The sequence below is a fragment of the Diospyros lotus genome, chromosome 4 (genome assembly GCF_014633365.1).
Source record: "Diospyros lotus cultivar Yz01 chromosome 4, ASM1463336v1, whole genome shotgun sequence".
NCBI lineage: Eukaryota > Viridiplantae > Streptophyta > Magnoliopsida > Ericales > Ebenaceae > Diospyros > Diospyros lotus.
Genome location: NC_068341.1, coordinates 8,329,835 through 8,357,819, shown reverse-complemented (window position 1 = coordinate 8,357,819; position 27,985 = coordinate 8,329,835). Strand labels below are relative to the sequence as shown.

At 36.9% G+C, this 27,985-nt stretch overlaps 3 protein-coding genes across 3 annotated transcripts; all 3 read left to right on the top strand.

Annotated features, from left to right (window-relative positions):
• The first annotated feature begins 644 nt into the window (after positions 1–644).
• On the top strand, positions 645–6,402 carry LOC127798704 (stromal 70 kDa heat shock-related protein, chloroplastic-like). The gene is made up of 8 exons (XM_052332252.1): positions 645–1,410; positions 2,757–3,009; positions 3,089–3,168; positions 3,250–3,392; positions 3,488–3,586; positions 3,802–3,991; positions 4,157–4,555; positions 5,819–6,402. Exons 1-8 carry the CDS (start codon positions 880–882, stop codon positions 6,215–6,217), a joined length of 2,094 nt encoding a protein of 697 aa, XP_052188212.1. The 5' UTR covers positions 645–879; the 3' UTR covers positions 6,218–6,402.
• A 1,241-nt stretch (positions 6,403–7,643) lies between these two features.
• On the top strand, positions 7,644–14,921 carry LOC127800748 (putative methylesterase 14, chloroplastic). The gene is made up of 5 exons (XM_052335539.1): positions 7,644–8,239; positions 9,913–10,152; positions 10,247–10,390; positions 13,591–13,725; positions 14,417–14,921. The coding sequence occupies exons 1-5, from the start codon at positions 7,982–7,984 to the stop codon at positions 14,687–14,689; spliced, it is 1,050 nt and encodes a 349-aa protein (XP_052191499.1). The 5' UTR covers positions 7,644–7,981; the 3' UTR covers positions 14,690–14,921.
• An 818-nt stretch (positions 14,922–15,739) lies between these two features.
• On the top strand, positions 15,740–18,279 carry LOC127799230 (GDSL esterase/lipase At1g71691). Its single transcript, XM_052333049.1, has 5 exons — positions 15,740–16,046; positions 17,090–17,211; positions 17,386–17,631; positions 17,724–17,973; positions 18,059–18,279. Exons 1-5 carry the CDS (start codon positions 15,740–15,742, stop codon positions 18,277–18,279), a joined length of 1,146 nt encoding a protein of 381 aa, XP_052189009.1.
• The last annotated feature ends 9,706 nt before the right edge of the window (positions 18,280–27,985 follow it).

The following is a 27,985-nucleotide window of genomic DNA, read 5'->3' as shown; positions in this document are numbered from 1 at the left end:
CAAAAAATATATATATATTTTTTATTTTCAATATAAATTTGGAAAATAGGAAACTAATTTAAAAAAAAATCAATTTAAATATAGTTTCTAATTTTTTATTTTTTTAAAAAACTACTTCAGTTTTCTATAAATGAACAATATGTAATTTTCATGAGAGGTCGATTTATCAATTTATGAAAACTCAAATTTTGAATCAAATTCCATTTTAAATGATTCTTAAAATTATTAAATCATAACCACCGACCACTCTTTTTCGATTTAATGATTTAAGTTGGTTTGGTTTTTTTCTCACTTATTGTTAATAGGTATAAATTAAAAAATAACTTATTTAATTATTAATTTTTTTAAAAAAATATAAAAGACATACTGAAAAGTAAACTAAGTTTTGAACACCAAATTCAGTTTTTGAATAAATAATGGAATAGATTGATAAATTATTTAAACAATTAAGAGATAAATTAATAAAAAAGAAATTCACAAGCGTGGTTAGGACGGGATTATAAAACTGCCAGACCACCACAAAGTAGAAGACGATACGAACCGTGGTTGCTTACTCCCGTAGAATGAATGTTGTTTGACCGCGATAGACTTTTGCTCCCGCCAGAGCAACCTCGAGACCTTCCAGTACCGATCGCGGGGCCGGTAATTGCTAATGCCACACCCACGCCCACACGCGCCATCTCCGTCTCCATCCCCAGTGAATCCCAGTCCCTTCTCGAAAGATCCGAACCCCCGGATAAGTTCACAAAGCCTCTAGAAGCCCTGTCTGGTCCACAGCGGTTATGCTTATATATGCATATACATACATGACAAAGGAAGAAGAGAAATAGAAGATCAAGCAATAATTAAGCGGCCTTTCAACGAAGAGATCAGTATTCTATGGCGTCTTCTGCAACACAAGTGTACGTGCTCGGACAATCCACTTTTCCTTCATTTTCCCGGCTTCCAAACGGGCGATGCTCCTCATCCAGCACCGTGTTCTTCGGGACTAAGTTGAATCCGAGCGCGGGTTTTGTGAAGTCGAATGGTATTGCAAGGAGGGGGCTGAGGGTTGTGAGCGAGAAGGTGGTGGGGATCGATTTAGGGACAACAAACTCGGCCGTGGCGGCGATGGAGGGCGGGAAGCCGACGATAGTGACGAACGCTGAGGGGCAGAGGACAACGCCGTCGGTGGTGGCGTACACCAAGAACGGGGATCGGCTTGTGGGGCAGATCGCCAAGAGGCAGGCCGTCGTCAACCCCGAGAACACGTTCTTCTCCGTGAAGAGGTTCATCGGCAGGAAGATGTGGGAGGTGGACGAGGAGGCCAAACAGGTGTCGTACAAGCTCGTTAGGGACGACAATGGCAATGTCAAGCTCGACTGCCCTGCCATTGGCAAGCAGTTCGCTGCCGAGGAAATCTCAGCACAGGTAGACCCCCATATTTCTTGTAATTTTGTTTTTTTTTTTTTTTTTATCTCTGAGGCATCACATTAGTACAAAAATTGAATTAAAGAGCCATAAGTTTTGCGACTTCATCACGTAACTTATCATATCATATTTTAGGCTCCCTTTGTTTGGGAGCAGGAAAAAACACGAAAGTCAATTGAAAATAATTTCCAGTCGGTCAACTAAAAACCCAGCCTTTAAAGCTGAGGTAATTTGCGCAAAATGATTTTTCATTTGCAAAAGAGAAGTTGTTTATCGAAACCCTAACTCAAGGCCGCCACGCACTTGTTTTGGCTCTCTCGACATATAGTTCTTCGCTCTCCCTCTCTTAGTCTGCGTCACCATCTGCCTTGCTGTCGCTGTCGTGTTTGCGTTTTCATTTGCGTCGCTGTCTGCGTCATTGTCTGGTTCTCTCTTTGTTTGGCAAAACTTTCTCAAGGGAGATTGTGCATTGGGATCGACACCATAAGAAGCCTGTTGTCAAGACGTTATTTAAATTTAAACTCGTGTTTTTTTTTTATCTTTATGTAAATATTTTGAGAACGATAATATTATAGAATTTATTTATGATTATTGTCGAACTTGTTTGGATGATATATGATATTTTTATGTTTGATCTTTATTATTATTATTATTTTTTTTTATGTTATACATTTGATGATAAAGGAAAAAACATTATAATTTTTAAGTGCCAGCCAAACACTTTTTTAGCAAAATTTTTGGATTACAGTTAAAACAACAAAAAAACTCATTTTTAGAAAAAATATTTTTAGGAAATTATTTCCTTTAAAAATTGTTTTTCTTCAAGGAAGCATTTGCTCCCAAATAAACAGAGCCTTAATAAAAACATCTAACCGGAGCATTCGGAAGTTCATAACTGAAATATGTGAAAAAATTTTGCAGCTTGTTTCTTACATGAGTTAATTGATGTATTTAGGCCCTTTTAAGGTATTATCCCGCTGAATTCCTCTCTCTTTTGGATTTTTGATTCAGTTATTTTCAGTTCCTCTGTTTTCAGTTAATTGATATCTTCTACCTGGTCGGGCTAGCTGTATTTAATGCCATGCGGATGGGTTCATCTGTATTCCACATACAAATTTCATAATACTTAATGCTTGCAAGGTTTTATCTTCTAGAGCCTCTACTCCAATCTTATTAAGTATAATCATGGTTCTTATTGCCTTTTTTTTTAATTTATTTTGTAATGTATACAAATTTCCTTATTGATTTTGTAATTTGTTCCTCTCTGTATCCTAGAATAATTGGAGAAATTTCGTTCTTGATTTTGTTTCAAGTTCCATTGAGGCCGAAAAATGTTTTGTTGTTAGGTTCTTAGAAAGCTTGTGGATGATGCATCAAAATTCTTGAACGATAAAGTTACCAAAGCCGTGATTACGGTACCAGCATATTTCAACGACTCTCAGCGAACGGCAACAAAAGATGCTGGCCGTATTGCTGGGTTAGAAGTCCTGCGCATTATCAACGAACCTACAGCAGCTTCATTGGCGTATGGGTTTGAGAAGAAGAATAATGAAACCATTCTAGTATTTGACCTTGGAGGTGGTACATTTGATGTTTCAGGTATGATGCAAATTTATGAACTACTTGGATGGGTCCTCTTGTATTTTACATTAATTTCTGTGAATCTTCTGTTGTGCAGTTCTGGAGGTTGGAGATGGAGTGTTTGAGGTTTTGTCTACCTCTGGGGATACCCATTTAGGAGGAGATGACTTTGACAAGGTCTGAGCCGCAATCCAAAGTTATAGCCTCCTTTCCTGTTGCTTTCAAAGTTGCTAAATTGCAATAATGCATGTCATGCAGAGAATTGTTGATTGGCTTGCTGAAAATTTTAAGAGGGATGAAGGCATAGATCTTTTGAAAGATAAACAAGCTCTTCAACGGCTCACAGAGGCGGCTGAGAAAGCAAAGATTGAATTGTCATCTCTGACGCAGACCAGTATTAGGTATATTTATTTCTTCTTCTTCTTTTTTTTTTGCATTATTTGGGATGCCTAATATCTTTCTTCAGGATCACTGACTAATCTGTTGGTTTTGCCAGCTTGCCGTTCATTACTGCTACTGCTGATGGACCGAAGCACATTGATACGACCCTTACAAGGGCCAAGTTTGAAGAAATATGCTCAGATTTGTTTGACAGGTATATTGTGTGCCGATGTATTTGGAAATGGAATCTCTGTTGAGTTCAATAATATAAATTTGCTAATATTTTAAGATGATATTTATAATCACTATGAGCTGGAGTTGGGAGACAAATGGTTTGCACTTAAGATTGTCCACTAAATTTCATATCAATGCAGTTGATATATATTTTTCTCAATTCAAGTTGTTCATAAATGGCATTCAATTTCGCAGGCTTCGCACACCAGTGGAAACTGCACTTAAGGATGCTAAACTCTCCTTCAAAGATATAGATGAAGTGATTTTGGTTGGTGGATCGACACGTATTCCTGCTGTTCAAGATCTAGTCAGGAAGCTGACTGGAAAAGAACCTAATGTGACAGTCAATCCAGATGAAGTTGTTGCTCTTGGGGCTGCCGTTCAGGTTTGTTCTTTCTTGACAAGATCGCTTTTGGTTCCTCATTCCCCTTCCCCCTGGAATGCTATTCATCTTATTTCTTCAGGTTTTAGACTCTTCTTATTTATTGTTATGAAGTGACACTTCAGCATTTTAGCATTCTAACAATCCTGTATCCTGTTTTCAATCCAGGCTGGTGTCTTAGCTGGAGATGTTAGCAACATTGTGCTCTTGGATGTGACTCCACTGTCTCTAGGTTTGGAAACCTTGGGTGGTGTTATGACAAAGATTATTCCAAGGAATACAACCCTGCCAACCTCCAAATCAGAGGTCTTCTCCACGGCTGCTGATGGGCAGACCAGTGTCGAGATCAATGTCCTTCAAGGAGAAAGAGAGTTTGTGAGGGACAATAAATCTTTGGGAAGCTTCCGCTTGGATGGCATCCCTCCAGCTCCTCGCGGTGTGCCCCAGATTGAAGTCAGATTTGACATTGATGCCAATGGCATCCTTTCTGTCACAGCTGTTGACAAGGGGACAGGAAAGAAGCAGGACATCACAATAACTGGTGCTAGCACATTGCCTAAAGATGAGGTATGACTCGTGGGACTCTTATTGTGATACTGATACTGATACTGAATGATAAAAGGTTCACAGGATGAGTAGATTTAATGTGGTTATGGATGTTGCTAGAGTAATTGGTGTTAAATAGGGGGTGTGAATATATTGCTCGTTTATTAGGTTTTTAACTTTGCCCTGCTAGTACTAATGGCTGAAAATGCAAATCTGGCGCTGCTTACCATAAAATTGTTTCCCAAATTCATTTTCCTTAATTTATAACAATTTTTGGAGAACAAGGAATTTGAATAAGTACATTGCTAGGTAAATGCATGTTTTTTATTTTTATTATTATTTTTTTATTTTTGATGAAGTTGCTTATCAAACATCTACTAAATGTGCATTCTCTGTTCTTTTTAAATGTTAGCTGTAAGGGGCAATTCCTGAATGTTATATTGACATTTCAGCCATCATAAGCCATTGCATTTTTTTTTTTTTTTTTTAACATTGTTCAACCCCGTGGGCACTGAGGCAACCTAGGTTGCACCCCTTAAAAAACAAGAAAAAACGAAAAAGCTAGTCTTGTTAACTTGCCTGTGGCTGTGAGAAAAGAATAATTTTAATGTTGAACAAAAGTATTAAAAGGACTGAATATTATGTAAAGAAAGAGAATGAACATCAATTAGCTGTAGCATTGTCCCATTATGCCCCAGTTCCTATTATGTAATTAATGTATGTCCCTAAAATGTTTACGGTGTTAGGTTTTGTTTTAAACTCGAGTGAGACAAACAGCTATATCTTCTTTTTGAGTTGTTTTATGGCAATTGTGTTCATATAGGACTGCCTTGCTTTTTTAGCGATAAAAGGGTTAAGTTACTTTTGAAACCCTTGTGAGAATTTCAATATTTTTGCGCATATTTGGCTTGTTGAATGTATATGTTGGGTCACTGTGTTGCCTCATGAACACACCTTTATTTGTTTCTATGCGATTGTGACGCCTGTCTCTGTATTTCAATTCTTTTACTCCCCCTTTTCAATTGGTTTGTGGGGATTAGACTATTAGGTGTTAGTATTAGTGTTCGTTGAGAGACGTTCACAAGTTTTATGGGTCTCTCTGTTATAAAGATTTATGAGTCTCTTCAGTACAATTCAATTACCTAAATGGAAAATCTAAGTGGAAGGTTGAATGACTTGGTCTGCTAATTAGTAAAATTCACCGGGGTCACCCCCTTTTTTTATTGTGTTGTATAAAATTGTTAAGTGGTGCTCATTTATACTATATATGGGTGAACGTTGCAGGTGGATAGGATGGTTAAGGAGGCCGAAAAGTTCGCAAGGGAGGACAAAGAGAAAAGGGATGCTATAGACACAAAGAACCAGGCAGATTCTGTTGTGTACCAAACAGAAAAGCAGCTTAAAGAACTGGGAGACAAGGTACCCGCGCCAGTTAAGGATAAGGTGGAGGCCAAGCTGAAAGAACTTAAGGATGCCATGTCTGGTTCTTCGACTCAAGCCATCAAGGACGCGATGGCCGCACTGAACCAGGAAGTTATGCAACTGGGACAGTCCCTTTACAGGCAGCCGGGGGCTCCTGCCCCCGGCGGCGATAATGCTGGATCGTCTGCCTCAACCAGTAAGTCAACAGATGGAGACGGCGATGGGGATGTGATCGATGCAGATTTCAGCGAAAGCAAGTGAGACGGGCCAAGGGTGGGCCTTTTTGTCTGATTTTCATTGGTAAATAGTGTGAAATTTTGTGGGGGGAGGGCATACAAAGATGTAGAATATGTGTATATAGTTGGCATGTGGAATAGTTTTGTGGCATTGATCCAAAGGATTAGCTGTTTAATTTCTATCAATTCCCCCAAAGACATATCATGCAACTTGGTGACTTTTTTTAAGCTTTTGTTTATTTCCCGCCCCTCCTTTTATCTCAAATCGTTTTGTATTGTCCTAATACGTTGGAAACTTGGGCGTTAGATGTGGGACTCCTGTCTATCATCATCTCCTCCCATCATATCTTAATTTCTCCTTTAAAAATCGGTTTAAATCAACATTACCTTTGTAAATTGGTTGGTTGGCTCATTCTATATATTTAATAAAATTTACATAAAAATTACGAATACGAGAGTTGTTAGGGGATAAAAATGCTTTTTGATCTCTCATCAGCCATCAATTACCTTCATTTACTAATAATGCAACCCTCATCATTATTCTTCTTAATATCTCACTTAATTCAGATTGAAAATAAAAATTTTAAGAATTCATATTATTTGATATCAAGGTGATATGTTTTTTTTTAAATTTTTTTGGGATATATAATACTAAATGCAAGTTAATAAAAATAGTTATTTTTATAAATTATAAATATAATTTCTTAACAATTAATTATACTGGTATTGTAAATTTGAATACTTTGGACATATTGTAAAAAACTATTTTCTCAAAACCCAAAAAACACAAATTATGAACATTTTATGTTTTAATTTTTTAAAAAATAATATTACAAATTTATAGTTTTGTTTTGAGATTATGCTATTTGTATATTAAAGTTTATATTTTAAATTATATATGCTCATAAATGATTAAAATATTTTTTAACTTTCATAATAAACATTTTAGTCATACCTCGAGTGACCTCGGCCATCATTTAAACAGTATTTTTATTTTGGAAAATACTATTGGTATACCTTGAACTACACCTTAGGCTACATAAAGGTATTTTAATGACAAAAAAGACCTTGACCTACATCTTAGACTACATAAAGATATTCCAGTGACAAAAAAGTCCTCATGAGACCCATAGAGGCGCGTGAGACGCATGTGAAGCGAGTGATATTTTAGTGAGTCTAAAATATACAAAAGTGATGTATATATAACATGATTCTTTTATTTTATTATTCTAAGAGTAGAAATAGCATTTTCATTTGTTTTGACTTTGAGGTTACCGTACGGCATGGGGTTGATGGCGAAGCAGGAAATTTACGCAGACGAGTGTGTGTAGGACAGGGGAGCAGGTGGGGGAGCGTAGATCATTCATTCATTCATTCAAAGTCGCAACGGACTGTGTGTTTCCATTTGACCGAAAGAAGAAAAACATATAAAACAGAAGGTTCCAAATCCAAGGGTGAAAAAAGCCAAGTCAAAGGTCGCGGCTCGGGAGTGGAGTCCTGTCAGGACTCAGGAGTGAAGCCGCAAGCAAGCAAGCCAGCCAGCCGGCATTTGCTAACTGCTGAGCGTTGAAAAGAAGCAGCATTAAATTGATGCTCGCAAATTCTGGTTTTTTTTTAGGGGATTGGGTTTCTGCTCCTCCCACATTTGTCTCCTTCCCCATTTAAATTCCACTTCACATCCTTCCTTTCTCCCCTCCTACTCTATCCTCCACCGCCTACGAATGCTAATCGCCAAGCCCTAGCACAGCTTCCCCATCTCAAGCCTTGCCCCCCCCTCTTTTCCGCTCTAATGGGTAATAAGTTCATTTGCATGATGAAGAAGGACGGCAGAGACGGCAACGGATCCAAGAGCAAGAGGATGTCTGACCGATCGCAGCGCAAACTGCGCGCAGAAGAGGAGTTGCTTCACAGGCAAGCTCTTTCCATGGCGATTCAGCAGCACCAGTTGTCTCAGAGGTTTGAGGGCTCAATGTCTCGCCGCATCGGAGGCTCCACCAGTTCTCGCCGCCGCAAACTCTCCGATCCCTTCTCTAACGGCAAACAACAGGTGCGGGGTCCACTTTTGGGGGAATGATCACTTTTTCTTTCCCCTCTTTTCTCTTGATTGATTAATTGATTTTCTGTTTGTTGTTCTTTTCGATGGTCGGATCTGTGATGATGAGAAAGAGAGAAAGGGCTTCCAACCGTTTGTTAAAAATTCCAAAAGGGCGATCTGCTAAAATTTTGATTTTTATCATTGAAGCTCTTTTGCAATTTTTAAATTTAGTTTTATTGTCAAGTGAATTTGCACTTTTCGTTACATCTGTAAAGAGAGAGTGGGGAAAAAGAGCACGAAAAGGTACTTGGAGATGCACCTTTTCATAGTAGCCACATAACTTCATTCTCGTAGGGTCCATATGCACATACATAGCGGATTTTTGATGAGCTCTTATCTACCGACCTATTTGGCACCATGAGAGAAATCTTCTGAACTCTCTAATTAGGTTCTGGCATGTCAATGTCGATTAAATTCAGGGTCAATCAATCTTGGTCAACAGGTGGTTGGTGGATTGCATTCTTTTCCTTTCCTTTTTCTTTTTCCTTTTGTTGGTTCCTTGTGCAAATGTCATGATGTGGAGCAGATGTGAAAATTGTGCTAAAGTGCATTTACGTTGGATCCCATCCTTGTGGTTGAATCCACAAGATCACACGCTTCCCCTCTTGTTTGAAAAAAATTATACTGATGGGGTTGTTGAACCAGACTTGTTTTGGAGAAAAAAATAAGAGAGAGAAACTGAAACTGGGTTTATTAGATTTATCAAATAAGTGAAAAAATAATTAGTTCTGGGTGGTGGTGTTACCTATATAGCCCAAATTATACAGATAATGGTTCTGAAATTAGATAGAGAAATTTAGAGAGGGGGCCTTGCATAATAGGCAGAGATAGTATTGGGTTAGTGATGGTTAAAGTAGATGTTTGACAATTGACAGCAGATGGAATAGAAAAGGGCTGTGCCAATTGAATGACAAGGTGATGGTTGATGATTGTGGTCATTAGAGTGCGAATTATTTTTGTAAGACGTTCTTGCTTCTGTTAGGCAGCACTTAAAGTTTTGGTTTAATGGTTGATGTGATCGAGGCTTTGTGTGACATGTTCCCAGCTCATTTTTGATTAATTTGGGATGAGGAATTGTTGAAGGTAGATTTTTCTCTCCCTTTTAGAGGAAGCTGTTTGGTCCCCTTAATTTAGGTGAAATTTTCGTGACTCTGAACTTTTCTCCTCATTAGCATCTTTTGCCATGCTATATGGTCAAATCTTTATATAGGGATTTATTGCTTTAAGACCAAGAAAAACTTGGTAGAACCTTTTAGGCATGACATGGGTTGTGATGGGCTTCCAAAAGATATGATCACAGAATCAATGTAGCTGACCCCATCTAATGGCTCATCCCAAACAATTTGTAAAGAATTCCCAGTGAAGTTTCACTCACTTTTATTGGTTTTAATGTTTTATACAAAACTCTGCGTGTATTACATGCTTCTGTTGATTTCGCACAAAATTCAGTCTGAAAACATCACAGCCTGGAAAATGTACCACATCCTATTTCTTTATGGGTTCTGTAACGTGCAGTGATGGTTCTTTACAATGTAAAACAGTTGGTCTTGTCTTGCATTCTGGATTTTGTTGTGTAAGTTATTGTTTCTACATGTTCATTCAATGTCTAAACTGCATCCTTACAGCTACCAGAATTTTTGGATAGTCTAAAAGCGAAGAGATTTGTTTTAGTACATGGAGAGGGCTTTGGAGCATGGTGCTGGTACAGAACTATTGCTCTGATGGAAGAATCAGGATTAATTCCAACTGCCTTAGATCTCACTGGATCTGGTATTGATCTGACGGATACAAACAATGTCACTACACTTGTGGATTACTCAAAACCATTAATAAAATTTTTGGAGGATCTGCCAGAGGATGAAAAGGTATAGAATTCCTGTGGAATTTCTCCGATTTCTTTCATTTTCTTGACAACTGTCATACTTATATTGAAGTACAATGTATTTACTGCTTGTGTAGGTTATCTTGGTTGGGCACAGTAGTGGAGGTGCATGCATTTCATATGCTTTGGAACATTTCACAAGTAAAATCTCAAAAGCAGTTTTCCTCTGTGCTACAATGGTGTCTGATGGGCAAAGGCCGTTTGATGTTTTCGCTGAAGAGGTATGATGTCAATGTTTAAATGAGCCTTAAATATTGAAATAAATTCTAGAAAATCTTGGAGGGTGGTGGGCTAGAGGAAAGGAAACAAACTTACAACTTTCACGAGAGGAGAGGAAGGAAATGCTTAGATATATATTTCACATTCAATGTTTGTCTTACATTCAAATGATGCAGTACATAGGTATTTATAGAACTCAAAACATCCCTGCTTAAATGAGATACTTCTCCTATACACTTAAAAGAGTTCTAGTTGTTATATGTTCAGCCTTCCAACAGAGAACAGTTGACCTCATTATCAAAATTAAATAACTCTAGATTATGCCTTTAGATGTTTTTGAATAATAGGTATATTTTCAACGTTTGAACATGCCTTAAATATTAAAATAAGTTGACCTTATTATTGAACTAATGATTTGTATTCTTATCATGCTAGGGTGCCTCAGAAGAAACATTTTCATTTATCAAAAATATGCAGTTGACCCTATAGTTTCTAAAGTTCATAGCCTCAAAATTTCAACTACAATAATTCATGAAGAAACCAACTCCATTCAACAGACAATGGTTGATAATCTTATTTCTTAACTTTAAGAAGAGTTTTGAAAGATTTGTGCAATACCACATATTTAATATAAAAAACACACATATACATAGGCATACGATCATATAATAATCTTTTTAGTAATTAAGTGATTTTCCATAAATTAAATATTTCAACATTTTCAATATATGTACAACCAATGCTACAGTTGTCCTCCTAGGATACTTCTTGGCTCCTCCATGCATCTGAAATTGGATTAGCCTTCCTTACAACAGCTGCTGAGAGTGCATTGTGAATGAACAAATTTTCTTTAACCATCTTATTGTTTATGTAATTTTTCTGCCTGCCATGGCCAAAATCTCCTTCCTTGTTCTCTATCTTCTCTGCCTTTGCTGAAAAATTTGCTTCTACCATCTTATCCTTTCTGTAATTCTATTGCCATGATTCCCCCACCCCACCCCACATCTCCTCCCTTACTCTCTACATTCTTTGTACCCTAAGAAGCACTAACACGTCCATAAAGGCATTTTATTATTTCAACACATGCTTTAGACACCACCATTTAACAGGACTTTTTAAATGCGGGTGGGCACTCATCCAAACTTGACTTGCCCTGTTGTTGTTATTTTTTACTACTAGACATTTAATGGACACTTGGGAGACTTGCATTTGCATCATCTTAAACAAGGTAGAGCCTCTTTATAAGTTGACAATCAGATTTTAAAATAAAACAATATGAATCTGCATTTCTTATACCTTTCTCCTTTTAACCCTTTGATTTTAAGAATTTTGATTTATATAGCTTTTCTTTGAATAAAATTTTCTAAAACATGTATATGCTTTTTATCATTCTTATTTCTTGTTATATGGAATGTGTGCATTCTCATGTACATTTATAAGATATGTAATTTGTTATCTGATGTGTCCATTGATTTCATAATTTTTGAGAAATTTATTGTGTTTTTGTGCTGGTGCAGTGTCATGTCCTTATCCCATGTTTGCAACCACGCCTCATAGTTTGCCTCTCTTTAACATCTCCGACTCAACCCCAGTAAACAGCCACTGTCAGTTGCCATCATCTATGAATTATCATCCTGCATTGCCTATCAGTTATCATTGCCCAACAACCACCTAGACATAGACAACAAGAACAACATATCAAAAATTGATCAATAATCAAATCAAATTCTTCAGACATGGATCACAATTCCGTCATCATTATCCATTTTTTTAGCATTAAACCAGAAGCAAGACTCCACATTCTTAAGGTTTTGCCCTTCTCTCTCTAACTGCACCTCTCAATCACATGCGCAACCAGTTATTTACATGTTACAAATTACATAAACTTGAAGTTATTAGGATAGAAGTCACTGGAGTGTTAAAGTTTCCTTGGTGACACTAATGTGGGACATGACGGGTATTGCTTGCCCTGTAGTTACATGGTGGAGTTGTACCAGGCTGCCACTGTGGGGGTGGGTGTCAGTCATGTAGTTGGTCAGTGGATGATAGATATGATGTTTTCTATTCTATTTTTTTTTTTTTTTTTGGGGGGGGGGGGGGTGGGGGGGGGGTTGTGTTGGGGGGTCTGCCAGTTACTTAGTTTTGTTATGGGGCTGTTTATGGTGTTGGTCACCACTGTTGGGCTGTGATTGTATTGAACAGAAGAAAGCAGTGGCAGCAACAGGAAGTGTTTAGACTGACATTTGCGATCTGATGGTGGTGCTATTTGATTTAATAGCAATGACAGTTCAATATACTGGTGATGACAACCGTTGGGGTGGTGGATGGTGTTCCTTGTTCAAGTGCTAGGGTTCCATTCTCCATGTATTGTCAAAAGTGTTTGTTACAGACGGTGATTGTGTTCTTTTGGTTGTGGCAATGGTAGTGCTCGATTAGTAATCTGGCTGAGGTTTGCGGGGCTAAATTGGCTCCAGAGATTAGGTTAAAAAATGTTGTATCCCACTGAATTAACATACTATTTCAAATCAGCACAAAATCAACATTTGAAGAATCCATAAAAACAAAACCGGATAATCAGCCACAAGCTTAGTGACTGATTTATGAGGGCGATAATCATTAATGAACAACAAAACAGAGGGGAGTTCAATGCAATTTCATGCGAGGGGAGTATATAAAATAGTTTGGATGTTATCCTCCATTTTCATATGAGAAAAAGAAATCATTTAGCTTTAAAAAAGTATGCAAGTATTGTATTTTGCTTTATCTGTTTTCTTTTTTCTGAACAGATATGATCTTCAGCAAGTATTTTAATCAATGAGAATCATAAAAAAACTTGTTCCTAGGCTTCCTGGCAATTACAACTTTATGATCTCCCCAGGTTATTTAGTTTCTGGAGGTTGTACTGTCTGAACTTTTTCCCTCGAGTACAGAACAGTATGCTTTTCCTGTAATGTGTTTTAGATCTGCATCATCATTATTAAAGTTTCCACCCTGTTTTCCACTCTCTCTGAAATAAGAATAAACTGGTCTGTGATTCATTTCCCATCAGAATGTGCCACACTTGGACCGTCGTTCAAATCAACTTAGGAAAGTTCTTTTGGCCCGTTAAGAATATCTTTGCCAATAGCGGTCCCTTTGAGGCAATTGTTTTTCCTTGAATTTCTCTGATCTACACATTCTGAGAAGCAAATTCTGTCTGCAGCTTGGCTCTGCTGAACTGTTCATGCAGGATTCAAAGTTCATAATTCATGGGAATGGCAAAGACAACCCTCCTACTGGCTTCATGTTTGAGAAACAGCAATTGAAAGGGTTATATTTCAACCAGTCCCTTGGAAAGGTATTTTACAACTCGAGCCTGTTAATTTTGCAGTAGTTAGTCAACGTAGAGAGTGTAGATCTGCATAAGCATATGTATCTCTTACTTGCATAAAAGAACAATCGCAATCTTATTATTTGTTTGGGAATATTATTTATGAAATATTTGATGTAGATTGCCTTCAAAATTCTTAGCGTGCATGTTGTCCTTGAATGTAGGCCATTTTACCCAAAAGATAAACAAAAAAATAAAAATAAAACTACTTGTACGTTACAGAGTTACAGTAATGTTTTTCAGGTCAATGGAATTAGTAGCATGCGACTCTTGGGTACGAGAGTTTGATTAAGCTGCTGTATTGATAAAGAGTCTGATGGCCAGGGGTAGAGATTAATCACCTACCCTAGATGATCCCCTCCACAATTGGAACTCTTATTTCCATATATAATAGGATGAGAGAGGATTTTCCTTATTTTAAAGCCATTCATTGGCGATTGAAAATTGATTGACTGATAAGCAGATACTACAACAACTAGCAATAATGAAATGATGGGCAAAAAGATGGTGCATTAACTCGATCTCATTATATTTAGGCCACACGAGCATCAGGAAAAAGAACAGTGCATTTGACAGAATTCTTGCATCTTTAGGTTTGATTCACTACCATATCAGGAGAAAGCTGGATAAATTTGTTATTTACTGTGATTGTTTTCAGGATATTGCTTTGGCCATGTTGTCCATGAGACCGATCCCTCTGGGTCCGATGATGGAGAAATTGTCACTATCGCCAGAAAAATATGGATCCGCTCGTCGATTCTTCATTCAAACGCTGGATGATCATGCCCTTTCACCTGATGTTCAAGAAAAAATGGTGAGAGAAAACCCGCCAGAAGGAGTCTTTAAGATCAAAGGCAGTGACCATTGCCCTTTCTTTTCGAAGCCACAGTCGCTGCACAAAATTCTGCTTGAAATTGCTCAAATTCCGTAGCTAATCAAAACTTCATAAGTTTTCCAGTTTTTTGTTTTTTTGTTTTTTTTTTTCCAGAGATAAATTAAATACCTAGATTAAATTGCTGTAAAATGTTGAAGGCCAATGCTTGTAGGATAGCTATAGGTGCTGCTATATTCCTTGTAGTTTGTTCTTTAATTCCAAACGTGGTGAATGCAACTGGTGAATGGCAAATGTATTCCATTTGTTGAAAATATCCTTTAAAATTAAACTCTACATAATCATAGAGTGAGTGTTTAAACCTTTGTATACTCAAGGAAATGGTTTTATTATGGCAACATATTTGGTTTGCCATTTGTCTCTTGATTTAGAGAAACGGCTTTTTTATTGGAGGCATAATACTGGAGAGGGCCTAATATATTTGGCATGAACATAAAACTTAGATTCTTCAGCTACAAAGGGAAACTCTTAATGGTCTGTTTGGCTGCGATAATGTGGTGTCAGAAAAGTGTTTCCGCGTAAACTAATAACAATTTTTCATGTTATATGGTCATTCGTAAAAATCAATTGTTTGCAGATCCCCGGTAGGTATGGAATATCTCAAATTGAAATATTCATCCATCTATCATCTTAATTATATGCAAAATGGAAAGAAGTTGAACCCTAATTAAAAATTAGAATTAGATGTAGATTCTTACCAAGTAAAAGGTATAAATGCATAACAAACATAACAGTGATTTTTTGGGGCATTTTAATCCTAAATATCAAATAAATATCAGTATTCTTATAACATTTTAATAATCCTAAAAAGATAAAGAAAGAAATGACAAGAGGGAAGCCAGCAGGCAGTCAACCTCCAAAAAAAAAAATGCCAACAGACCACAATTATTGTGTAATTACTACTGCAGAAGATTACAAGCAAATATGTATGCACTAATTAACTCCCTTCTTCTTAACCAGCAACCACCCTCCCCTATTTAATCTGATAAACTCCCTCTCCTCTCTTCGCCCCCAATTCATTCACATCTCTCTCTCTCTCTCTCTCTCTCTCCACACAAACAAATTAAAAGGCCAGAGTGCTTGGCAGCCATGGTTCATGAGATCGTGAGGTTTTGTTTCCTGGGCATTTTGGTGATGCAAAATGCAGTTTCGGGTACTCATCATCATCACATGTCCCTGCAGCAGGAAGCAGCTTCGCCTTCGCCTTCGCCTTCGCCGGCGCCGTCAAGAAAGGTGGTGCCGGCCATGTTCATCTTCGGAGACTCCCTCATCGACAACGGCAACAACAACAACATCGCTTCCTTCGCCAAAGCCAATTATTTCCCCTATGGCATCGACTTCCAAGGCGGCCCTACCGGCCGCTTCTCCAACGGCTTCACTATGGTCGACACGATCGGTGAGATATATCTCCCCCCCTCTGTCTATATATATATATATATATATGCTGGGATTAAACCAAACTTAATAATATAGGGTGGTTGGGACACATTCTTCTTCAGCTATTGTTTGTCTTTTCCTTTCAGTTTAAATCTGATTCATCTCCGGATGGAAATATGCATCCATGCTATGTGATGACTGATGACAAGCAAGCAAGAAACTCTATTAATCCTGTAAATGAACTTTTGCCTTCTAAATTTATCTAGACAGATATATATGCATGGGCTGACTACAATGTTTTGAAATAATTTTTTTGAAATAGGTTTGAGAATGAGAATCCATTATGATTATTATGTTGGAGGACTTTTGCTTGAGAATATATCCAATTAATGAAGCATTATATTAGGTTGAATAAAGATTTAAATGTTATATTGAACTGCGTTTAATTAATAATAATTTTTTTTAACTGCGTTTAGTTATAAATTCTTATAAATTAACTTTGTTGGATATTTATTATAGCCCCTTTTAATTTAATATGTTGAAAATATCAATTCGTGATATAATAAACAATATAATATTTTAGGAGGTGCCAAGCATTAATTTTTTTTTTTTTGGTAGAATCTATAATAATGAATGTACTATTTACATGTTGATTTAAACTTTTTAGACCTTATACAAAAAAAAATAGTTCTCCTATTCACAATAAATATGAAAAATATGAAAAGTGAAAAATTCGAATATATTCACAATAAAAGCACCAAAGTTGTGAAAAATATGTGTGTTTCTAAGTTATTTAGATGGATTATTTTAGAAATGTTAAAATTGTGAACTTCCTTTTTTTAATTTTTTATTTGGGAACATTACATTTAAACATTAAATCAAAATTAGCTTAATTACGAAAAATTTCAAAGTATTTCATAGACGAGGTTGGGAGGATATATATGGATTAGAATCATATAAAAGATGTGAAATAAAGTTAATTAATGCTTGATACAAGTAATACATGCCTTCTTTTTTATTAATATATACTAATTTAAAAATGCACATTAATTAATTCGTCAGCTCAACTGTTGGGACTGCGTCTAATCCCTGCTTACTCCGAAGCTTCTCCTGCCCAAGTCCTTCACGGCGTCAATTACGCCTCCGCCGCCGCCGGAATCCTTGATGACACCGGAATGAACTTTGTAAGCCCTTCAACTTAATTACACCAATGCCAGACGTCTACTTAATATAATGATATGCTTGATAATTATAGCATGCAATAAAATCATCGTGTATATACGTACGTACCATACTTAATTACAAAGTGATGTTAATTGATATCTGTGTATCTGGTAATTAAACAAACCAACGTGCAGCTGGGTCGAATCCCATTCAACCAGCAGATCAAGAACTTTGAGGACACTCTGCACCAAATAACAACAGAAGACCGAGTTCCGGCGGCTGTATTGGCCCGGGATCTAGCCGGCTCCATCTTCTTTGTGGGCATAGGTAGCAATGACTACCTCAACAACTATCTCATGCCCAATTACGAGACCAGCAAGCAGTACAATCCTAAGAAATTCGCCCGCCTCTTGACTGAACAGTACTCCCAACAGCTCACGGTACATACAACTCAATCTCATACTGGTAGTTTAGGTCTTGGATATATTACAATCCGACAGTGACAGTCACCTTCAGCTACGTAACATTGCAGAGGTTGTACAATCTTGGTGCCCGGAAATTTGTGCTTACTGGGATAGGGAAGATGGGGTGCATCCCCAGCATGCTGGCCCGAACTGCCAATGGCAGCTGCTTTGAAGAAGTGAACCAGTTGGTGCAGCCTTTTAATGCCAATGTCAAAGCCATGGCGGATGGCCTCACCTCTTGCCTCGCTGATTCTCAGTTTATTTTCATGGACGTTCGAAACATTTTCGAAGATATCGTGGCCAAGAAGGACTCCTACGGTACAAAATTGAATGATGATGATGGTATCATACAAATTTTTTTTACCCAAACTATTGATTTTGACGATTGTTGTAATCCTTGCAGGATTTAGGGTGACAAACTACGGGTGCTGTGGAATAGGGCGATTCGGGGGCCAGATTACATGTCTCCCATTTCAAATGCCATGTGCAAACAGAAAACAGTATATGTTTTGGGATGCCTTCCACCCAACTGAGGCAGTGAACATTCTGATGGGGATAAAGGCTTTCAATGGAAGTATCCATGAAGTTTATCCTATGAACATAGAGCAGCTTGCCGCCATCTAATCAACCACCTGCCTGTATTAATAATAATAATAATATATATGTGGGAATTTAATTTGTGTTCATCAGACGGGGTCCGTTTGCTCCTCGCCCTCTTCAGTTTCCTTGCTCTGTTCTAGATGTTGAAGGTAGGAACTTTTTACATATTTGTAGTGCTTAAGCCAACAATTATAAACCCATAACCTCGAAATTATAATGTAGCAAGCATTAATTACTAGCATCCTAATCCTAGAAATATAAATAATGTTGAATTAAGCTCAGAATCCACGAAAAAGATAATGTTTCATATAAATAAATTATGCACAAGTCAAAATAGTAATGAAAATGAAAGAAAACGAATATAGCAAAATTTATTGTGGTTCACCTTTTAAATTAGGGTTACGTCCATGTTAAACTTCAGTGAAAAATATTTATTGCACTAGTTAGAAAAAAATTTAAATTACACCCTTATTATACAAACAATAATCCTCACTACACATTCACTGGTTTCCTAACAAAACTTGCCCAAAGATTACATACAAATCAAAAGGTAGTCCTATGAAATCAAAAAAATAATAATGAACATATACAAACGAGAGAGAAAATCCTAAATGAAAAATCGATTCTATCTCTTGCTTTTTGTTCTATTCCAATGCACCAATCTCGAGGAATTGGTTGGAATTAATAAGTAGAAGAAGCGATGAAGATGAAATTTGAGAATCAGATCAACGACCTCAAATTTATTAGGTTAAATGACAAGATAGTATAAAATAAATCAAACGAGCCATGAAACGACGAGAGGGGTTGCCGTTTGGCCTTCCGAGCTCATTGGGCTCCAAAACGACATCGTTTTGGAGCAGGCAATGAGCGGTTGTAAGATGACCCTCCATCCCCTTATCAAAACGGCAGCATTTAAGGGTTGATGCTTCACTCTACACAACATAGAGACATAGGGTTTACAAAAAGTTTATAGAATGCTCAAAATGTAAAGAGAGGAGAGAGACAATCGTTGTCATGACCGGCTCTTTTTTACCTGAAAATACCTGGACTATAGAATAGAAGACTGGAAACCCAAATGGGAATTATATTTAAATGAGATTCATATGATGTGCACCCTTCCTTATCTACGTGAACTAAATGTACAAATGTCATGCAGTACCACTAAATTTAGAGTGATAGTACTGAAGTTACCGAAGGCCAATAACCCTTACAATTTCTGTTATACATCGACCCAAGCAGGAATCAATAAGAACAACGACAATGTTAATGAAGCAGACGTTTGTGTTGGATCTGGACCTTTGCTTATGCATTTTCTAATTTGATACACTAATATATATTTTCTTGGTCATGCAAACAACTAAAATGATGAAAACATAGATGGAGATGGTCAGCCAGGCCTAGGAGAATAACTTGGAAGTTCTGGCAGAAAGGATGATAGTTCGTAATCCTCCGATAGGGGCCAGGAAGGTTATCAGAAGGCCCACAACAATTGAAATCTGCATTCATTAAACAAAAGGTCCATTTAGTGGTACTGTATGTATATATTTACTTGCATTCGTTTTGTTGAATATTCATTTTTTAATTTAATTAAATTAGATCCTGGACACGAGTTACGCAGTGAGAGTGAGACTGAGTGTGAACATAACTAGTAACCAACAGTCAGTTTTGGAGTATAAGTAGATAAGCTTGATAGTATATGCATATTGATTAGAAAATATACATTGATTAAAATAAGCAGCTCTCAAATTCATCCAATACCACGTAGAATTGAATAAAAATAAATAATATCCCAGCCAGCCCTGTGGACAATTGTTTTGGTATGCTGTACTTACCCCTGATGCAGTCCAATGACATCTCTCAGGTTTCTCAAAGGCCAGCTGATGGGTTCCAGCCTAATGTTAAACAACTTCACATTAGATAATTAGGCTACCTAACATGGCTAATGTTAGTCTATCTATCTATTTTCCTAACTTAAGCCTTTTGGGGGTAAGCCTTTAAGTATAAATACCCCCCTCTCATAAGGTTTGATTCATCCCATTTGCATCCATTTGTGAGAACATTCAAAGTTTGAGCATTTAAGTTCAAGTTAGAGAAGAGAGGCAAGGAAGTAAAGGCTTCAAAGTGAAGGTGTTTTGTGAGTGCCACTATATTGTTGTATCACTTGAAAAAGAGTAGAGTGTGTGATGATATTTTTATAATTATCCTTATTATAGTGGAATATTGCTCGGATTTTGCCCTGTGATTTTTCCCTCAATATTGGAGGGTTTTCCACGTTAAATTTCCGTTTCTTGTATTTTCTGCTTGTGTTCTATTCCGTGGTGGGAAAATGTGATGATTCTGAGAAGCTTCCGCGATTGTTCGAATCTCTGTCCGATTTTTCCCAACAAGTGGTATCAGAGCTCTTAGTTACGAAAATATAAGTCTTTTCAGGAAATTCTTAGTATGCTCTGTGGTCGCAACTTTGTTTGATCTTCCACATCAGAAAAGAATTGTCTTGGCTAAAAGCATCTTTCTTGTATGTCCGGTTATTGGATTTAAGTGTGGTATAGTGGAAGTGCATATCTAGGAAAGTTCTGGCTAAGGAAAGACTTGGTACTTAAGTGTGTCCGTTTGTGACCCACCTCTCTTTCTTGGGAACTTACCTAGTGTACTATTCACGTACAAACACTATTCTAATATCCGGTTACTATTCATAGTGAATAGTAAGAGCCTGATGGAAGCTAGTACAAGCAGAATGATTAGTCTGAATGGAACCATCTATCACATATGGAGGGGAAAAATGAAAGATCTTATTTATGTGAAAAGTTGGCATCTACCGGTATTTGCTATACAAAAGCCCGAATCGAAGACCGATGAAGAGTGAGAATTCGAACATGCCCAAGTATGTGGTTTTATTCGGTAATGGGTAGATGACAATGTGCTCAATCATATTTGTGATGAGACACATGCCAAATTGTTGTGGGAGAAACTTGAATCTTTATATGCTCGAAAGACCGGCAACAACAAGCTCTTCTTGATTAAGAAGATGATGAGTTTACACTACAAGGAGGATAGTACTATCTTTGATCACTTGAGTGATTTTCAAAGAGTTTTGCAGCAGTTATCTTCTATGGGTGTAAAGTTTGATAATGAGATTCAAGCTTTATGGTTGCTCGGTACTTTACCTGACTCTTGGGAGACATTCAGAATGTCTCTTTGTAACTCCGTTCCTAATGGTGTAGTGACGATGGAACTTGTTAAGGGTGCTGTTTTGAACGAAGAGATGAGGAGAAGATCTCAAGTTTCGTCTTTGCAATCCGAAGTTTTCATCACTGAAGATAGAGGGAGAAGTAAAAGCAAAGGTTCTAAAGGTAAAGATAAGGCCGAAACAAGTCAAGGCTTAATTACAAAGATGTCAAGTGTCACTATTATGGCAAATTGGGACACATTAAAAAGAAGTGTTTCCAGTTCAAGAAAGACATGAAAAAGGGCAATGAAGAAAAGAAAGATTGTGACCACAACGATACAGTTGCTGCTGCTGAGCTTGTCATAGTTTGTGATAAAGAGGTCATTAATTTTGCCTGTCAAGAGACAAGCTGGGTCATTGATAGTGGAGCTGCCTTGCATGTTACATCAAAGAAGGAACTCTTTTCATCTTATACGCCCAGTAATTTTGGGGTGGTAAAGATGGGTAATGAGAATTATTCAAAGGTTGCTGGCATGAGAGATATCCACTTGGAGACCAATAAAGGAGCACGACTGATTCTCAAGGATGTTAGGCATGTGCCTGATATTCGCTTTAATCTAATCTCAGTGAGAAGGCTTGATGATGAGGGCTATTGCAACACCTTTGGCAATGGACAATGAAAACTTACTAAAGGTTCCGTGATTGTGGCTCGAGGAGAGAAGAGTCCTAGCTTGTATATGACACAAGCTAACATCGCTGGTGATTCTATTAATGCTGTGGAAGATGAGAAGACAATTGAGATGTGGCACAAGAGACTTAGCCACATAAGTGAGAAGGGGCTAAATTGCTTGGCCAAGAAGGATCTACTCTCGGGTGTAAAGAGAGAAAATTTGAAGAAATATGTGCATTGCATGGTCGGGAAGCAAAACAGAGTTGCTTTCAATAGTCACTCTCCTTCAAGACAATCGGATTTGCTAGAATTGGTGCATTCCGATGTTTGTGGTCCCTTAAAGGTAAAATCCTTTAGTGGAGGGATTTATTTTGTGACGTTTATTGACGACCATTCAAGGAAGCTTTGGGCTTATGTTTTGAAGACCAAAGATCGGGTGCTTGATGTTTTCAAGCAATTTCATGTTTCTGTTGAAAGGGAAACTGGTAAGAAGTTGAAGTGTATTCGTACTGATAATGGAGGCAAATACAGTGGTCCTTTTGATGAGTACTGTAGAAAGATGGGCATCAGACATCAAAAGACGCCTCCAAAGACTCCACAGTTGAACGGTTTATCTGAAAGGATGAACTGGACCCTAATGGAGAAAGTCAGATGTTTGCTTTCAGAAGCAAAATTGCCAAAATCTTTTTGGGGGGAGGCTTTGCTCACAGCAGTACATGTTATCAACCTATCTCTAGCAGTTGCTCTAAATGGTGATGTCCTGAACAAAGTTTGGTATGGTAGAGAAGTCTCCTATGATCATCTACGAGTTTTCGGATGTAAGGCGTTTGTTCACATTCCAAATGATGAGAGGTCAAAGCTTGATGCTAAGACACGACAGTACATCTTTATCAGTTATGGTCTTGATGAATTTGGCTATAGATTATATGATCCGATTGAGAAGAAACTCGTTCGAAGTCGCGATGTAGTATTTATGGAAGATCAAACCATTGATGATATTGAAAAATCTGAGAAGAAAGTGTCTAGTGACAGTGAAGGCTTGGTTGATCTAAATCCAACTCCTATAGTGAACTTGCCCAATCCAGTTGACAATGGTACTCATGATGATAATTAGACTGATGGCCAGCCGGGGGTAGATGATGTAGGAAATGATGATGGGGTTGTTGAGCAGGGGGAGCAGTCTACTCCACCACCACTTAGAAGATCAGAGAGAGAGCAATGACTTTCTTCTAGATACTCTAGTTCAGAGTATATACTTCTTACTGATGAGGGGGAGCCAGAGGGCTTTGATGAAGTTCAAATTCATAAGGATAGAACCTAGTGGATGAGAGCCATGCAGGACGAGATGGATTCCTTGCAGAAAAATAATACTTATGAGCTTGTGGAACTTCCGGAAGGCAGGAAAGCCTTAAAGAACAAGTGGGTGTTCAAACTTAAGAGAGATTGTAACAAGCTAGTGAAGTTTAAAGCTCGCTTAGTCGTGAAAGGTTTTGGACAAAAGCGAGGGATTGATTTTGATGAGATTTTCTCTCCGGTTGTCAAAATTAGCTCTATTAGAGCAATACTGGGTTTGACAGCTAGCTTGGATCTAGAGCTTGAGCAACTTGACGTGAAGATTGCATTTCTCCATGGTGATTTGGAGGAAGAAATCTACATGGATCAACCAGAAGGATTTGAAAAGAAAGAGAATGAACACATGGTTTGCAGATTGAAGAAAAGCTTGTATGGACTGAAGCAAGCTCTGAGACAGTGGTATAAGAAGTTTGACTCTTTCATGATGAGTCACACTTATACCAGAACTAACACAGACCATTGTGCGTACTTTAAAAGTTTCCTAGGTAACAAGTTCATTATTCTTCTGCTATATGTAGATGATATGTTGATAGTGGGGCAAGATAGGGAGATGATTGGCAATCTGAAAAAGGAGTTGTCAAAGGTGTTTGACATGAAAGATCTAGGACCAGCAAGGCAAATTCTGGGAATGCAGATTTTTCGAGACCGGAAAGCTAAAAAGCTATGGTTATCACAGGAAAAATATGTGGAGCGGGTTCTTGAAAGATTCAACATGCAGAGTGTTAAACTAGTTAGCACGCCGTTGGCCAGTCACTTTAATCTCAGTAGAAAGAGTTGTCCCACCAGTTAAGAAGAAATGGAAGACATGGCTAGGATTCCTTATTCCTCTGCAATCGGAAGTTTGATGTACGCCATGGTCAGTACTCGTCCGGATATCGCTCATGCGGTAGGAGTAGTCAGCAGGTTTCTTTCCAACCCAAGTAGAGACCATTGGGAAGTTGTGAAGTGAATCTTGAGATATCTCAGAGGTAGTACAAAAATGTGCTTGTGTTTTGGAGGATCTGAACCAATTTTGAAGGGATATGCAGATGCAGATATGGCAGGTGACCTGGATAGTAGGAAATATACTTCAGGATTCTTATTTACTTTTGCAGGTGGAGCTGTATCATGGCAGTCTAAATTGCAGAAGTGTGTTGCCTTATCTACAACAGAGGTAGAATACATTGCCATGACCGAAGCAAGAAAAGAAATGCTTTGGTTGACAAGATTCCTTCAACAATTGGGGGTGAAGCTGGAAAAGACAGTAATTTACTGTGATAGTCAGAGTGCTCTAGATTTGAGCAAGAACGTGATGTATCACTCGCGCACAAAGCACATTGATATCAGATACCATTGGCTACGATTAGCAGTGGAGGAGCATCAATTCATATTAGAGAAGATCCACACTGATAAAAATCCTGCTGATATGATGACAAAGGTTGTAACTCGGGAGAAGCTACAACTAAGTGCCAGGTTAGCCGGCATGGACTCCGCTTAATTGCTTCCGGCATTATTCTCCTTGCTCTTAGGCTGGAGGGGGAGAATTGATGGGTTCCAGTCTAATGTTAGGCAACTTCACATTACATAATTAGGCTACTTAACATGCCTAATGTTGGGCTACCTATCTATTTGCCTAATTTATGCCTTTTTTGGGGGGAGGGGGTAAGCCTCAAGTATAAATACCCCCACTCTCATAAGGTTTGATTCATCCCATTTGCATCCATTTGTGAGAACATTCAAAACTTGAGCATTTAAGTTCAAGTTAGAGAAAAGAGGCAAGGAAGCAAAGGCTTCAAAGTGAGGTGACTGTACTCTCACCCTGCAATTAAAACACAATAAAAACAAATCATAATAAAACTTTTATATTTTTTTTATTTTAGTGAGAGGTTTATACTCGCCAGTGTACGAGTGCAGTTGTAGTCCAAATTTAAATTTATATTTTCTGGATGAATCCAGGTCGTCCACTGAGAGATTTATTTATGGCAAAAGAAAAAGAATGTCACACACACACACACGCATTTGGACAAATTGACAACAAGATTTTTTATGGTTTTGTTTTTAGACAACAGATACTAGAAAATAAAGTAAGGCAAAAATTGAAATAAACATTAAACGTAAAAATATGAATTTGGATAGTGCTTGAGTTAAGACAATTTCAGTACCAACCCGTTGATTCCCAAATTTTAGCATATAAGATTAGCAACATTAATTTAATTTCAGATATGAGGATTTGTTATTAAATGCAATTAAAGATAATGATAGCTCTAGTTTAAGCAATCCCCATACATGATATGCGGGATTCTAATTTAAGAAACTACCATAAATTCAATTACAATTAATACACAAAACAACTAAATTAATCATCCGGGTTTGGGTATGATAGCGTTTCCAGTTCTAGTAACTCTCATGCGTGACATGAAAGCTCTAAGTTAGGCTTACGCTCCAATCCAAACCTAGTGATTTTTCAATAATCAAAACACACTCATATTGAAGTTTAAACCAATGTTACTCATTTAAAGCGTAGCTTTCTTTGGGAATCATTGGCGTTAGACACTGTCCTTGCCTTAACCCAAGATTAGATTTAGCTACTCATCTCTATTAAATTAATTGACAACAATTTAAATGACATAATTTAAATAACAGAATTTAAATGACAGGAATTAAAATAGAAGAAACTAACCGGCCATTTAGGCGGTAGATAATTAAAATACAAGAATTAAAATTGCAAGAATTTAAAGGCAAGAAACTAACCGTCCATTTAGGCGGTGAACAATTAAAATACAAGAATGAAAATTACAGAAATTTAAAGGCACAAATTAACCGGCCATTTAGGCGGTGAATAATAAAGTAATAATAAATGACATAAGAATTTAAAAGAAGAAAGGAAGGAAGTAAGATCACAAGAGAGAATACTAAAGAAAAGGGGAAAGAACAAGAACAATTCTCAAAGAGAGAATTATAAGGAAACAACTAAACTTTGATTCAAGAATAATAATCACTCTTACAAATGCAATCAAGTGATCTATTTATAGGCCACAAGATGCAATACAAACCACACAATTTCAATTATTCAACTAGACATAATTATATCTAATGGGCACTCACACACTTAAAGTTAAATGGATTTTAGCTATAATACACATCTAATATTAAATGGATTTTAGCTAAAATACATACCTAATAAAGCATTCATAAAGTTAAATGGATTTTAGCTATAATATCCACCTAATAGTTAAGTGAATTTTAGCTAAAAAACACACCTAATAAAGCTCTCACATAAAAAATAAAAATAGATTTCTATAAATTGGTTTTTAATCTCATTAGGATTAAAAATAATCCTTGGGCCTTCTCCAAATAATATTTTCCATGGGTTGCTCAAATTGGGCCTTAATTCTTCATGGGCTTGAATTCTTCATGGACTTTAATTTTTCATGGGTTTGATTTCTTCATGGACTTGATTTCTCCATGGCTTTGATTTCTTTATGGACTTGAATTCTTCATGGACTTTAAGTCTTCATGGGCTTGAATTCTTCATGCCTAAAAAAAATAAAAATAATTTAATGTTATTAATAAATTATATATTATATATATGTATTACACATGGCACATATATATATTAGATTATATTATATATATATTACATGCATGCATATAATGATATATATGTATTATATATAATTTTATATATTATTATTATTTACTTTAGAACTTCATTTCATTCATCTTTCAATTTAAATTTACATATAACCATAAAATATATATTAATATCTAATTTAAACCATATTTAAGATCGAAAGAAGGGTATAATTATAACAAAATTTTTACAAAATTAACCACTAATCATACCCCCCAACTTAAACATTGCTAGTCCCTTAGCAAGCAGATTATACACCTGCCAAACTTTATTCACAATAACTGTATGAATGTAAAAATTTCAAATTCGAAACCGAAATGCATAAAATTAAATAAATTATTTAGCATTCTAAATCAGATTTTTGGTTAAAGGTCATACAATCTCAGGAATGGAAATTAGGATAACCAACACACAGACTTACTCCCTCGAAGTTTTGACTTCAAATCTTACTATGGATTTTCTCTCCAATAAAAAGGATTCCTCAGGTGTACACACAAGGGGGTGCACCGTTATAAGAGTAAATGCAGAACAAGTTCAAAACTCGGTGCCATCCCAAATACAAGGAACGTATTTTCATGAAAGAATAAGGAAATTGACATAGCTTCATGATTGGAATAATGCTCTAGATGAGTAACTTCTGAATTTAAACATGATTCCCTACTCCAAACTCGAATTCTGAGATCACATGATTTATAGCATCAAAAGGGACCAGACTGGGTTGTAATGGGGCTATAAGGTTAATACGGGTTGTCAAAGAAAAGGTAGAGTGTGCAAAGGGTGTGTCGGGAATTTTTTTTTTTTTTTTAGCATTCATTTTGAAACAGTTATGTTGAATAACTAAGAGAATTTGCCCTTTTTTTTTTCACTTTTTTTTTCTTTTTTTTTTTCTTTTTCTTTCTTTTTCTTTTTAAATATGAAAATAGATAAA

Coding starts and splice junctions, on each gene's coding strand:
- LOC127800748 (XM_052335539.1), top strand. CDS start 7,982: ATGGGTAATAAGTTCATTTGCATGATGAAGAAGGACGGCAGAGACGGC. Junction 8,240..9,912: donor TCTCTAACGGCAAACAACAG/GTGCGGGGTCCA, acceptor GCATCCTTACAG/CTACCAGAATTTTTGGATAG. Junction 13,726..14,416: donor TCAACCAGTCCCTTGGAAAG/GTATTTTACAAC, acceptor GATTGTTTTCAG/GATATTGCTTTGGCCATGTT.
- LOC127799230 (XM_052333049.1), top strand. CDS start 15,740: ATGGTTCATGAGATCGTGAGGTTTTGTTTCCTGGGCATTTTGGTGATG. Junction 17,632..17,723: donor AGTACTCCCAACAGCTCACG/GTACATACAACT, acceptor GTAACATTGCAG/AGGTTGTACAATCTTGGTGC. Junction 17,974..18,058: donor GGCCAAGAAGGACTCCTACG/GTACAAAATTGA, acceptor TAATCCTTGCAG/GATTTAGGGTGACAAACTAC.
- LOC127798704 (XM_052332252.1), top strand. CDS start 880: ATGGCGTCTTCTGCAACACAAGTGTACGTGCTCGGACAATCCACTTTT. Junction 3,992..4,156: donor CTCTTGGGGCTGCCGTTCAG/GTTTGTTCTTTC, acceptor TTTTCAATCCAG/GCTGGTGTCTTAGCTGGAGA. Junction 4,556..5,818: donor GCACATTGCCTAAAGATGAG/GTATGACTCGTG, acceptor TGAACGTTGCAG/GTGGATAGGATGGTTAAGGA.